Here is a 12,904-nt window from a genome sequence, read left to right as displayed (position 1 = left end):
ACGAATCCATGGTTACGTGTACGACTCGAAAAGTGCTGAAATGACGTCACTGAGGTCACAGTCAGGTCGCAAGGAGAGTAACTGATCCGCGATTCCTCCAACTGCGCATGCGCATGCCCCAGAGGCAAACATGGAGGGCAACAGCGTACCAAGTTGTAGCAGCTCTGGAAAAACATCACAAAGGTAATCATGACATGCATTGCATGGCCATTATTTATTTCATAAAATCGAACCATTATGTATAATATACATTTCTTGGAGTCACAAAATACAAATTTTAAACCGCGGCCATTGTTTGTTCAAGAGGATCTATGCTGGCTAGCTGATTTGTGCTCACAGTGAAGACTTCGTAGCAGTAGAAACGTGAGTTGTATTCAACAGACTTTGCACTCACAGATTTTACATTCATACTCATATAAAAACAATCCAATCTCAAACCCAATTTCACCGACTCACGTATATGACAGCAGAATTTTGTGTAAAACAACTTTTTTGACATAGAAATTGTTAAAATACAAATAAGAATGATTAATTATGGATACATCTTTTTGACAGCTATCTCACACCATACTATTTAAGCTAAAGTTGATTTGTGGCTAAATGTTCCATTAATTAGTTGAGATATTAATGTCACTGCCCAATGTGTTATTTTCTCTTTTTTGTGTATGTAGCTCCTGTTTAAGTATGATCTGATAAAGTATGACATGGTTAAAGATGAACCAGTGAAAGATCCATATGGTTTCTGTCAGCGAGTAGAAAAGGGTAAGATCCAACTCATAAATATTTCCAAAAATGACCTGTCTTTTTGAGTTTACTTTGACTTTTGATAAATTGACTTCACATGAAAAGCATTTTTTACTGATGTTAGACTTTTCGTCCTGTTTTTCTGTTTAGGTGAGACAGGCCTCTTACTGTCCAAAGTGAGTGCCATCAGCCCGTTCTTTGGCTACGCTGGAGGCAAGCAGCTGACTGAGAAGAAGCTGATGAGAAATGTGTTTGTAAAGGGAGATGCCTACTTTAACACTGGCGACCTCATGGCTGAGGACCAGGAGGGCTTCATCTGTTTCAGGGACAGAGTGGGAGACACCTTCAGGTACAGCTGGATTACATGTCTGACCTGTCTTTACAGCAGGCACCATACATCACCACCTCAAAGAGAGGTGGTGATGATGTTTGGTCTGATGATGTCTGCAGGCTTGAAGACAGCACATTTATAACAAACAGTCAAACAACATTTGGGCATTTACCAGGCAGAGGGGGTCTAACCAGACACACCAAACCGACATTAGAGAACCAGCGGCAATGAAAGCCCCCCACTGTGTGGCCTCACGTCACTGTGTCTCAGGCAGAAAGTTACACATGAACACAGCAAACTGACGACCAACCAGCTTGTACGTTCTGCACCTGCATAAGAGGAAATAGCTCTCCACACCGGCAGACGGTGGTCGTCTGTATTCATCATGCAAAATAGGAAACTGGAAGACTGTCTTGACGCTATGTTAGCCAGTTAGCACATTAACAACACAATCCAATGTTGAAAGAACAAAACATATTTACCAACAACACAAACCATCAGGAAACATTTCTGCTAAAGAGCTCAATAGCTACAGAAAAACAGTCTTACCTCATATAAAAAGTTTTGACCTCACCCTCTCTTGAGTTTAGCCCTTTGTTGTTCATTTATCACTTCCATTTCTCTTCTTGTGCACTGAGCTGAACGGCCAATCAGTTTGATTTCATTCACTGATGGGCTCCAAGGCCGCTGCTGATTCCAAATGCCCAATCTGCGGGAAAAAAAACGACAAGAGTTGACGAGGGCAAAGGGTGCAGGACACACTGCAGCGATGAGGGCTGCAGACTCTCACCAACGAGCCAACTTTGACGGACATCCAGCCTTTGGCTTGGTGTGTCGTGACCATAACAAAGAGATGATATAAAGAGCTGGTGTACTGATGCCTCACCCAGGCTTTCCTCTGCTCCACTCACCTCTGTCATTCAATGAAATCTTTCATTCAGCATTTCTTTCACTGGTCTGTAAATGTGTCCCTGCTCACAAGGGATTCACAGGAAATGATGCAAAACAAACTGGAGGGGATGCAGAAGTCAGAGCCAAGTATTTGTCACGCAATTCAATCAGGAGTCCTGTAGAATCATGTTTGACAGTAGTATATCTGTCCTCTTTAATCTGCCAGCTCTGTTAACCACGGTACTGCCAAATCTACGATAGCTGAAATCTAAGGGATTATAATTTGAAAACAGCCCAGAGGAAGTCTTTGCTGCTTACAGAAGTCTTTTCACAGTCTCATCAGAAATAAACCAGCCTCATATTTGGAGTACATTCTGATCAGTCAGTCTGCTTTGTCCTCAAGGAACTAATATATGTTATGCAAATCTTACTTTACTAGTGTGAGAGGTCAGCTGAGGATATTTATGTTTATTATCTGTTATTCCCTACTGTTTGACACTGGATGTAAGGGACCCCACGATATATTTGATATTGTTTTATTCAAATTGAAACTGCATCCTTGTTTAAGAATGAGCACACAATGTTTATGTTCCAAATATGCTGATGTTCATATGCTTTTCTTTTCTTGGTTATAATAATAATATATAATATAATAATAATAATAATAATAATAATAATAATAATAATAATAATAATAATAATAATAATAATAATAATAATAATAATAAGTTGTGTTTGTGGATGTGCTGCATGACTTTCACCACCAGGTGATGCCTGTGAGTTAGCAGCAAGTGTTACAAGCAAGAGTATATAGAATGGGAATTCTTGTTTGGTTGTTTTTGTGTTGTTTTGTTTGTTTTTTGTTTGTTATGCCTCTGTGCCGGTAGCTGAGGCAGGAGGCAGTGTGTTTTTCGGGCTGTCTGTCTGTCCATTCGTACGGTCGGCTGGCCGGCCCATTTCAAGAACGCCTTGGGGAAATTTCTTCAAATTTTACACAAACATCTACATGGACTCAACAATTCTCTGACTAGATATTGGTGGTCATAGGTCATAGGTCAAAGATCAAGGCCACCGTGACATCATCTTTCTCATTCTGAGGAACACAATACCTCAAGAAAACCTTGAATTATTTTTTTTTTAACATTTGGCACAAACCTTCACTTGGATTCAAAGATGAAGTTATTAGATTTGATGGTCATAGGTCAAGGTCAAGGTCACTTTACTGTCAGTCTGTCACTCCATGGCCCCTTCTGCTGGGGCATGACTTTCCTACAATAGAGTAGCACTTATCAACATTGGGAAAAGTTGTGTGGGCTTGGACTGAGTGCAGCAGGCTGTGAGAGGATCTACACAAACGGCACATGCAGAGCTGCAATTCAAAGCAGAGGGGAGAAACGAAACCGAAAGTGTCAGACGAAGAGAGGGAGGAGAGCCGGTATAAGAGCGAGGCTGACCCACCTTGGACCGAGGGCTGTTCCTCTGCCAAGCCTTCTTCTGGCTAATGTCCGGTTCTAAGAGAATAAAATGGATAAGATGCGATTTAGGCTCACTCAGCAATGGGAGATCAGAAACTGCTCTGCACACATCTTCACAGAGACATGGTTAACCCCTGACATCCCAGATCAAGCTGTTGCGCTGGATGGGTGGACTTTATTCAGAGCAGACAGGTCACAAGGTAACAGGTCCGGTAAGAGGAGAGGAGGGCTTTGTGTTTATATAAATTAAGCTTGGTGCTCAAACGCAGTTAAAGTGGATGGACTGTGCTCACCAGATGTTGAGTTCTTGGTGCTAAGATGTCATCCATATTATCTGCCCAGAGAATTCACCAGTGTTTTTATTGTTGCTGTATACATTCTCCCGGATGCAAATTAAAAAAATGCACTGCAGGAATTGTATGATGCCATCAGCAGCAACATCATCAAGTAATCCAATGGAATCTTCATAGTAGCTGGTGACCTTAATCAAACAGACCTCAAATCTGTTTTACCTAAATTCGACCAGCATGTCTGGATCCCCACCGGAGGAAGAAACATCCTGGACCATGTGTATACAAATATTCCTGACAGCTACAAAGCCCCCTCATGCCCTCACTTTGGCCTGTCAGATTATATTTCTCTGCTCCTTCTGCCAAAATATTGTCAGCTGATAAAAAAGCTCAACTGGTAAAGTGTGGAGAGATGAAGCCAGAGCAGCTCTACAGGACTATTTTGAGCGCACAGATTGGTAAATGTTTAAAGATGCTGCCACTCAAGATAACAAGATCAATCTTGAAGATTATGCATCATCTGTGACATCATATATCAGCAAATGTGCTGATGACATGGTGATCACAAAGACAGCGAGATCATTCCCCAACCAGAAAGCCTGGATGAATGGGGAGTTGAAGGTTCTTCTCAGAGCAAAAAAAGTATGTATCAGTGACCAAAGCAGATGTGAGAAAACTCCTGCTGAGAGTGAATATAAACAAGTCCACTGGCCCCGACAACATTCCAGGATGAGTACTAAAAACTTGTGCTGATCAGCTTGTTAATGTTATAACTGACATTTTTTAACATCTCACTCTCACAAGAGACTGTTCCCTCCTGCTTGAAGACAGCCATCATTGTTCCTGTACCCAGAAAGTCTGCTGTATCTAGTCTTAACCACTGTGTGGCTCTTACCCCAATCCTGATGAAGTGCTTTGAGAAACTGGTTCTCCAGCACATCAAAGACAACATCCCTGCCAGCCTGGACCCTCACCAGTATGCTTTAAGAACCAGCAGATCCACAGAGGACGCCATATCTACTGCTCTTCACTCAGTCTTCACTCACCTGGAGAATAATAACAGCTACATCAGGATGCTGTTTGTTGATTTCAGCTCAGCATTCAACACAATCTCTCCCATTAAGCTAATTGGAATACTTAACACTCTGGGCTTTAACTACAACACTCTGCAATTGGATACTGGACTTCCTTACATGCAGACCTCAGAGAGTTCGAATTGGCAGTCACACCTCCTCTTTATTTGTGCTCAATACTGAAGCCCCACAGGGGCTGTGTGCTCAGCTCCCTCCTTTTCACACTGTACACCCATGACTTCTCTCAGAGACATCAGGAGAGAGGAGGAGAGAAGTATGCGAACAACACCACCATCATCAACATCATATTACAAACAATGCTTAGAGTTCACACCGGAGGAAATCGACAATTTTGCTGAGTGGTGCACAGAGAACAACCTCCTGCTCAATGTCAGTAAAACCACCCCTGTCTACATCAGTGGAGCTGAGGTGGAGCAGGTGAACAGCTATAGGTTCCTTGGAATTACTATCCCTGAGAACCTATCTTGGTCATCATACATCACCAGCCAGATTAAAAAAGCACAGAAAAGGCTCTACTTCCTACAGAAACTCAGAAAGGCTAAATTCCAGAGCAAGGTCCTGGTTAACTTCTACAGAGGAGCAATAGAAAGCATACTGACTGAAAACATCACCAACTGGCATGGTTAGTGCATGGCCTAGGACAGGAAGGCTCTACAGCGGGTGATTAAAACTGCCTAGAACATCACTGGTTCCCATCTATAGAGCATCAGTGACCTCGGTGAAGTGAGGTGTCTGCACAGAGCCCAAAGGCTACTGAAAGACAGCAGCCACCCCAGCCACAGTCTGTTCACCCTGCTGCCTTTTGGAAAAAGATACAGAAGTATCTGCTGCCGAACCACGAGACTATAGAGCAGCTTCTTTCCCCAGACTGTGAGACTCCTCAACTCCTCCTCTGATGCCAAAAGATGTAGCAGGATTTAGGATCAACTTTAATTTCATTTCAGTTCACCTTATTAAGTTACCTTGCATGAACTGATCAGAATCTGGTGGTAGAAGGTCAAGGGTCAAGGTCACGGTGACCTCATAAAACATGTTTGTGGTCATAACTCAAGAATTCATACACTCAAATTTCACACAAATGTCTAATAGTATGTTATGATGAAGTTCTGACATTTTATATCCAAGAGGTCAAAGGTCAACTGTGACATAATGTTCTGCAAAAACACTTTTCTGGCTATGATTAAACACCTTTAGTCAGGACGAGGAGAGGAGTCATTTGGTCAGATACTGAATTGGTGACTCTAATATTGAAACTGTGCTGATTGTTGAGATCTTCTGTGCTGCTTGGGGGAAGATGTGTGTGAAGCATCCATGTTTGCACAGACAAGATGTTAACTGTGAGTGCAACTTAGAAGTTGTGCAGGCAGATTTCAGAGAAATCTTTGTAATCTTGTCTTTGTAAAATACAAAAATGAATTTGACATGTGTTCCTAGCTTCAGCGCTTGCACTGTTAATCATGCTGTTTGAAACCATCCTCTTTGTTTTTTTGATTTCAGGTGGAAGGGTGAAAATGTAGCAACAACCGAGATAACAGAGATTCTAGGACTGGTGGATTTTATCCAAGAGGTCAATGTATATGGAGTGGAAGTACAAGGTATGTTTAAGATGTGATTGTGTATCAATTTATGATGTGTTTTTGTTATCCATACAACAACTAGATTATAAAGCCCTGAAAAACTTTCATAGTAATCATCCCCTAATTAGCTTTGTTATTGCAGTTATACAGTCCAGTAATGAATAACATTGAGCTGGAGAGTGATAACGTTGAACCGTGTTGTCCACAGGGCACGAGGGCAGAGCAGGTATGGCTGCCATGATTGTAAGACCTGGCCTTTCCTTCGATGGGAAGAAACTTTTTGAGCATGTGGTGAGGGATTTACCAGCGTATGCTCGTCCGCTGTTCATACGGCTTCAGGTAACGAGCAGAGCCATGCTGACATACTGTATCTGCATCTTCAGTTTGTTGATCTTCATTTTTCATGATGAGGATTGTAGTGGAGTTGACCTTCATTCAGGACAAAACCGCTGAAAAGAGTCCTCACTGTGACATCACTGATCTCAGGTTGTGAACTGTGTAATTACTTAACCTCAAACTTTACAACAAACTCATACGTGCATGCTGGCACTGATGGTTAGGATTAGGGGGAGGAGGCACAAAGTAAAGTGTAGAAAAGAAGCATCACATTCGCAAGTGAGCACCAGATACCCACATGAATGTCCAGGATTTGTTGCATCCATCCACTGCTCCTCTTACCCGGCCTATAGTCACACTCTGTATATTGTGTCAATACCGACAGCATTTCAACCTGATGCTGTCCTGACATATTTCATGTGGACGCAAAAGGTGCTGTCTGCCAACGTACAATAACACAGCAATTTACAAGTTTAGAAAGAGAGTGGGCTGAGTATTCAGATCATTTTCTTTAACAGCACTCTATGCTTTTTTCAGATTATGTGAGTCTTATGGACAAGGTTATGAGCCAGCAGCTGTCAGCTCAAGGTGCTGACTGTATAAAAGGTGCTAAACAATGGCAACAGTGCTGACAGAGCTGACGGTGTTAACCAAGGGGGGAACCGGCGGTTGGGCACTTCCTTTCAATGCCATTGCTGTCCCGATTACAGCTGCAACCGCCATAAGACCCTAACACTGGGTTCACACTGGACGTGGAACAGCCGCGAGGCATACTGATTTTCCATGGAGTGACAGCTACTTCCCTTCAGTGCCATTGTTAGGAAATTAGACCATAGACACTGGATGTTCAGTCTTACATTGTAAGAGCCCATGCTTTGCATAGATGGAGGTAAAGTGTACTTGTCGTAAAGCATGCTGCCATGAATCATCAGGTAATACAGTACCCAAATCCCGCTCCCAAGCACCCTTAGGGTTCTTTGTTGGGGGATTAACGGTAGAACTAATGATGTGATATATAATTTAATTTGACTCCTAATCAAGACAAGCTGTCAAGAAATGCTTTACCTTGTCAATATGGACTGTTTGTAATGCGAAAAAATTCAATTGAAAACATGCAATTAATCAAAATTAACTTTACAAATTCTGCGATTAATTGCAATTTTAAAAATTTCATGTTAATATTAATATTGGACAGATACTTATTATTGATATATTGTTGATCAACTAATCATTTCAGCTCTCTTGCACTCAATGTCTGCACAACAGTAAAGCCTGTTTAACCAGCATGCTCTCCACAGCATGCACAGTTGTGAGCACCATACATATTCTATTACTGTAGTTCTCAACCAAAGAACTAAAATTCAATACATTAGAAGGATTATATTCAGTACTAGACATATTTAAATCAGTGTGAAACCTGCTGAAACCCTAAAGTCACACTGAGTGTTGTTTTTTTCCTCCTTAGGAGGTCATGGAAATCACAAGCACCTTCAAGCAGCAGAAGTTCCACCTGGTACAGAGCAGCTTCAACCCCTCAACAATCTCTGATCTTCTCTTTGTGTTGGACTACCAGCAGAAGAGCTACATTCCTCTAACAGACAGTATCTACAAAAGTATCCTCGCAGGAGAACGCAAGCTCTAGAACTCCCTGGTGATGATACAGTTCCAAACAATGCACAGAGGGAGAGAATTGCGCTCTGCCTATTGGAGCACATTATAGTAAGTGAAATTAAGAAGATTTACTGAGGTCTGAATGAAAAGCCAGCATCTAGTTACTGAATTAGAGGATCACAAACAATTGATTTACACATGTGAACAGTAATGTCCCGTGACATTTCTTTGTTAAACAAAACATGGAAGGGATTAAAATGAACCTGAACATATCACTGTGAAACAACAATTTATAAATCAACGTTATTTTAGCCCTCACACCTTCAGCTGAAACAGTTGTGTTTGAGATGGTAACATAAAAGCTCTTCATTTATCTATTTATTTGATGAAAACAGAGCAACACATAATTGAAAAGCTTTAAGGATTTAGTGGCAACTAGTGGTGAGGCAACCCATTCTCGTTCCCAGGTCATCAAATACTGACACTTTGTCAGGTCACATTGCCGTGCACATGGCACCCTTTAGAGTCTATGTTCAGCACAGCTGAAACACACTAACAAGCTGGTGATGTTGTTCAATGTTTGTGGTTCAGTTTAAGCAACAAAACTACTTAGGTTTAGAGAAAAGATCATGTTATGGGTTAAAATAGGTACCCTTGATATGGGACATATTTTTCGTTATGTGATGTCGATATGCGACCACTGTACGTAAATTACATACCTCAAAGGTCACTTTTGGTTTCACACAGTACATGAAATGCCTCCCTTCCTCCCCTGCCCTGACTTTCTCCCTATCTCTACTCTTTTTTTCTCACTTGCTCTCAGCGTCAAGTATTGCTGCCGATAGATTCAAACTGGAGTGAGCTGAAAGCTCAGTGCATCTCATAAAGATGCTAAAGCATGTTTTTGGTGGTGATGTCACATGCTGAGGGGGTTGACAAAGCGTCACTATTTGATGGCCTGGGAATGATAACGAGCTGCATGAAGTTTTCAGATTGCAACCAACTGAAACCTCCATGTGCCAAGCATATAGGAAAACTACAGTAGGTAATGCAAAAACTGCATATATGCAAATAGGCCTATCTAGAGCCCATGTTTGGTTTGTCCTTTCTGGGCTACTGAAGAACAACGTGGTGGACTCTGTGGAAGAGGACCCGCTTTGTATGTAGATCAAAAAACAGCTCATTCTAAGATTCTTAATTTCAGGTGATTACATAATAAAGAAAACATAGTAATGAGTGTTATATTCCATTTCTGCCAATGTTTGCCTAAATCCTACACACTGGACCTTTAATAAATAAAGTCAGTAGATCTTAAGGTATTTTACTTTCCCCTTAAATTATATATTATTAAAAATATTTGTCTGATTTATTAAATTTAGGGTGTTATTGAGGTTGGGTTTTTGATTTACATTAGATGCCTAAAATATTTTCAGTTGCAAAGGGATGATTAAGAATCCCTCTTCATATTCAGTTATTTCATCGGTTTACTCAGATTTTGGCAAAATTGGTGTTTTTCTCCTGCATGGATTAAGAGGGTAAATTGTCCATTAATAGTTCCTTTAAAATCCAGTTGAAGTGCCTTAGTTACATCAGTGTTGCAGGAGAAATTAAAGGAATTTTAAGGTACAAAATTTCATGCCAACCTGACAAAGTAGAGGACTCTGGCAAGAGGAGAGAAGGCGTGTGCTTCATGGTGAATAAGGACTGTTGTGATCTTGGGAATGTGAGGTGCTGTCCTGTTCCTGCTGTGGATCACTGAGACACAACGTTCAGAGGAGATGCCGGACAGCGCTGCTTGTGTTTGGGAAGCATGACCATGATAAATCAGTCCACAACCACAAACCGTGGATTACCAGGACCATCTGGAAAGATGGATGATAAAGCAGCAGCCAACAATGGAAGAGGATGGAAAAAAGGACTATATTTAAAGGAGGAGATGGGATCATGTTTCACTTGAGTGGTACTTTGTGTAATTCCATGTTACCAATAAATGAATCAAAAATTATTGTATATTGTCCTGACTATGAGAGATTTTGAATGTGATAAACCCCAAAGTGCCCAGATATTTAGACATATCAAATAATTTTTCAGTGTTTTGAAAGTTCTGATTCCATTAAAATTTTCTTTTTTTCTTGTATATTAATTTTTTAATATGTGCTGCTGAGTGTATTTACAGATATGCGATGCTCGGAAACTTTATCAAGTCAAATGGGGTCAGGTCAAATGAGTGTTTACTGTTGGGCGAGGAAAACCTGTTGCCCGTATTAGAACATTTGAACAACAAAACACACAGGTCTTCTTAGCTTCAGCTAATGAGAAAGTTATGGCTTCACTTAAGTGACCTGTGTGGTCTTTTATATTTAATATTTTTAAAGTCTTATACTTCAGCAGTTTTACAACAAAATGTGAGTTTTCACAAACTATGTGTAATGTTACAGCTCAATTCAAACAGAATCACAGAGAGGTGTCTCTAAGCATGAAGCTGATGCGGTCTCAGGACTGCAATCCACCATGTCCTGGTATCTGCTTACAAAAACTGAGGTGTTTCATAGAATGTAAATAAGCATTTCTTTATTACTTACATGTAGCATATTACTCTTACAGGGTCATTATGTCAGTGTTGTGTGTACAGCATGTTGCACAGCTCTCAGGTGTTCAGGTTGGTTTGACAAGAATACACAGGTGGCGCAGTGGCTAGGTCAGACTCGACTGTAACAGGATCAGGTGAAAACCAAAAACACGCTGGCCCCGTTGTTTTGGTCCATCCAAAAACATTCAAATGAAGAACAGTCTACTTGGACACAGTCACACAGTGGAGGAGGCCTGCTCTCTCTGGGGCTATAAACACTGATCATTTCACACAGCCTCCCTCCTCAGCTCCGGTTGGGATGTATTTTCCCTCATGAGTGCTGGAGGTTGTGCAGTGATCAGCCACTATCAGAGCCATAACGATTGTTTGTAAAATGTCCATTCGGCCCCAGTTACTACAAAGAGAATTTTGTCATTGTGGCAGCAGCGATTGCGACATTTTAACATGTAAAATTCACTTTAATTTCACCCAGTATCTTATTTCCACTTTCTCGTCATAACTGTGTTGGCATTCGTTCTGACCATCTGCTGTTCTGATATTGTAACATGTTAGTAACATTTCAGTAAAATTAAGTCTTGTGTTATAGAGACACAGCTGTTCCTCCATCTAATTGATAATGTAATCCTCTCTTCTCTACACTGAAAACTGCTATTTTAACCGCAGCTGGCCTGTTAGCTAGCTAGCTTGCTAATTCCACTGTGCTTTTATGCCAGTTTTACAATGTTCACAGAAAAGAAGCCAGTTGTCACTCATGTGATGATAGCAGTGTGCTTTCCTACGCTGTGACAACATGTATTGAATGAAGCATTAAGTTTGAAACCTGAGCCAACTGGTTTGATTTTTTTCAAAAACAGGAGGAAGGCAATGAGCAACTTAACAAGACAAAAAATAAAATAAGCAACGAATATTAAAAGGTACAAGAAAATTACCCAAAAAGAAAAAAAGAAAAAGAAAAAAAGTTTAAAAAAAATGGGAATACAAATATAGTTCCTGGACATTTTCCCAAATTTGATTAATTTCTAATCTCTCTCTCTCTCTCTCTCTGTCTCTCTCTCTCTCTTCTCTCTCTATCTCTCCTTTTTTAAAATTTATTTTCAGGTTGTTTTTCTTTTCAGCTTTTACCAATGTCTTGCAATTTGCTCATTGCCTTTTTCCATGTTTTTGAAGAGAACTAAACGTTTTTGCTCACAAATTTAATGGTTGAAATACCTTTGAAAGACATCTGAATGCAGCACAATGAAAAGTGATGTCCTTCCAGGTTTCAAAGACTTAAGTTGTTGAATTTTTAAATTTTGCTTATGTAGTTGCTCACTAATATTTATTATTTCATTCAGTCATTCATTTTTTGACTCGCTAATTAACTAGCTAGTCTATTCCACCAAGCTATCATGCCATACTCGTTACAGAAAATGAGGACTGCAGTGTCAGCCTGTCTGCACTTATTGATATTGAAAAAAGCAACGGTCACTGGGGAAACACCAGCACTTACAGTATTACTCACTTTGCCCAATGGTGTAACTCCTCACTCACTCACTCACTTACTCACTTACAGACTTATAGTACTGTCCTGCATGCAGCCAAAAATGTCAGAACAAAGAGAACTGTACAGTGTGCATGCTTTTAGATGGCAAAAATCACCCCTAAAATGTTGTGCAAAAGTTGATGTTTCAGTTTTTCAGAAAGACAGATGGCAGTAATCGTCCAAAAAAGGTGGACTTGTGTTACCGTAGGCAGCATAAGAAGGGTTAGCCCAGAGGTAAACTCAGACACCAGATGCATACAGATGTGTACTCACAAAAACTTCACACCTCACATGTTCTTCAGAGCAGCAAAATAAGTACAAAGACTGGTCAGTGTCAGTGTTTTAAAATGTTGTTGGATCATTTTTCTTAAACGTGGTTTAAAAAGAAATGAAATTTAACTTGTCCCTAAATCCTGCTACATCTTTTTGGCGTTAAAGGAGGA

The 12,904-nt window shown here is 40.5% G+C and overlaps 1 protein-coding gene across 1 annotated transcript in view; it reads left to right on the top strand.

Annotated features, from left to right (window-relative positions):
- Positions 1-10,354, top strand: part of slc27a6 (solute carrier family 27 member 6) — a 55,268-nt gene extending 44,914 nt beyond the window's left edge. The window contains exons 6-10 of the mRNA XM_042508828.2: positions 672-762; positions 895-1,093; positions 6,323-6,420; positions 6,611-6,741; positions 8,204-10,354. Coding sequence (XP_042364762.1) covers positions 672-762; positions 895-1,093; positions 6,323-6,420; positions 6,611-6,741; positions 8,204-8,380 — 696 coding nt within the window. The 3' untranslated portion in view covers positions 8,381-10,354. The remainder of the gene's footprint in view (positions 1-671; positions 763-894; positions 1,094-6,322; positions 6,421-6,610; positions 6,742-8,203) is intronic.
- Positions 10,355-12,904: the final 2,550 nt, after the last annotated feature.

The sequence above is a fragment of the Plectropomus leopardus genome, chromosome 20 (genome assembly GCF_026936395.1).
Source record: "Plectropomus leopardus strain MGB_pleo_1.0 chromosome 20, ASM2693639v1, whole genome shotgun sequence".
Taxonomy (NCBI): Eukaryota; Metazoa; Chordata; class Actinopteri; order Perciformes; family Serranidae; genus Plectropomus; species Plectropomus leopardus.
Note: the sequence above shows the minus strand (reverse complement) of the source record. Positions and strands in the feature narration are given on the sequence as shown.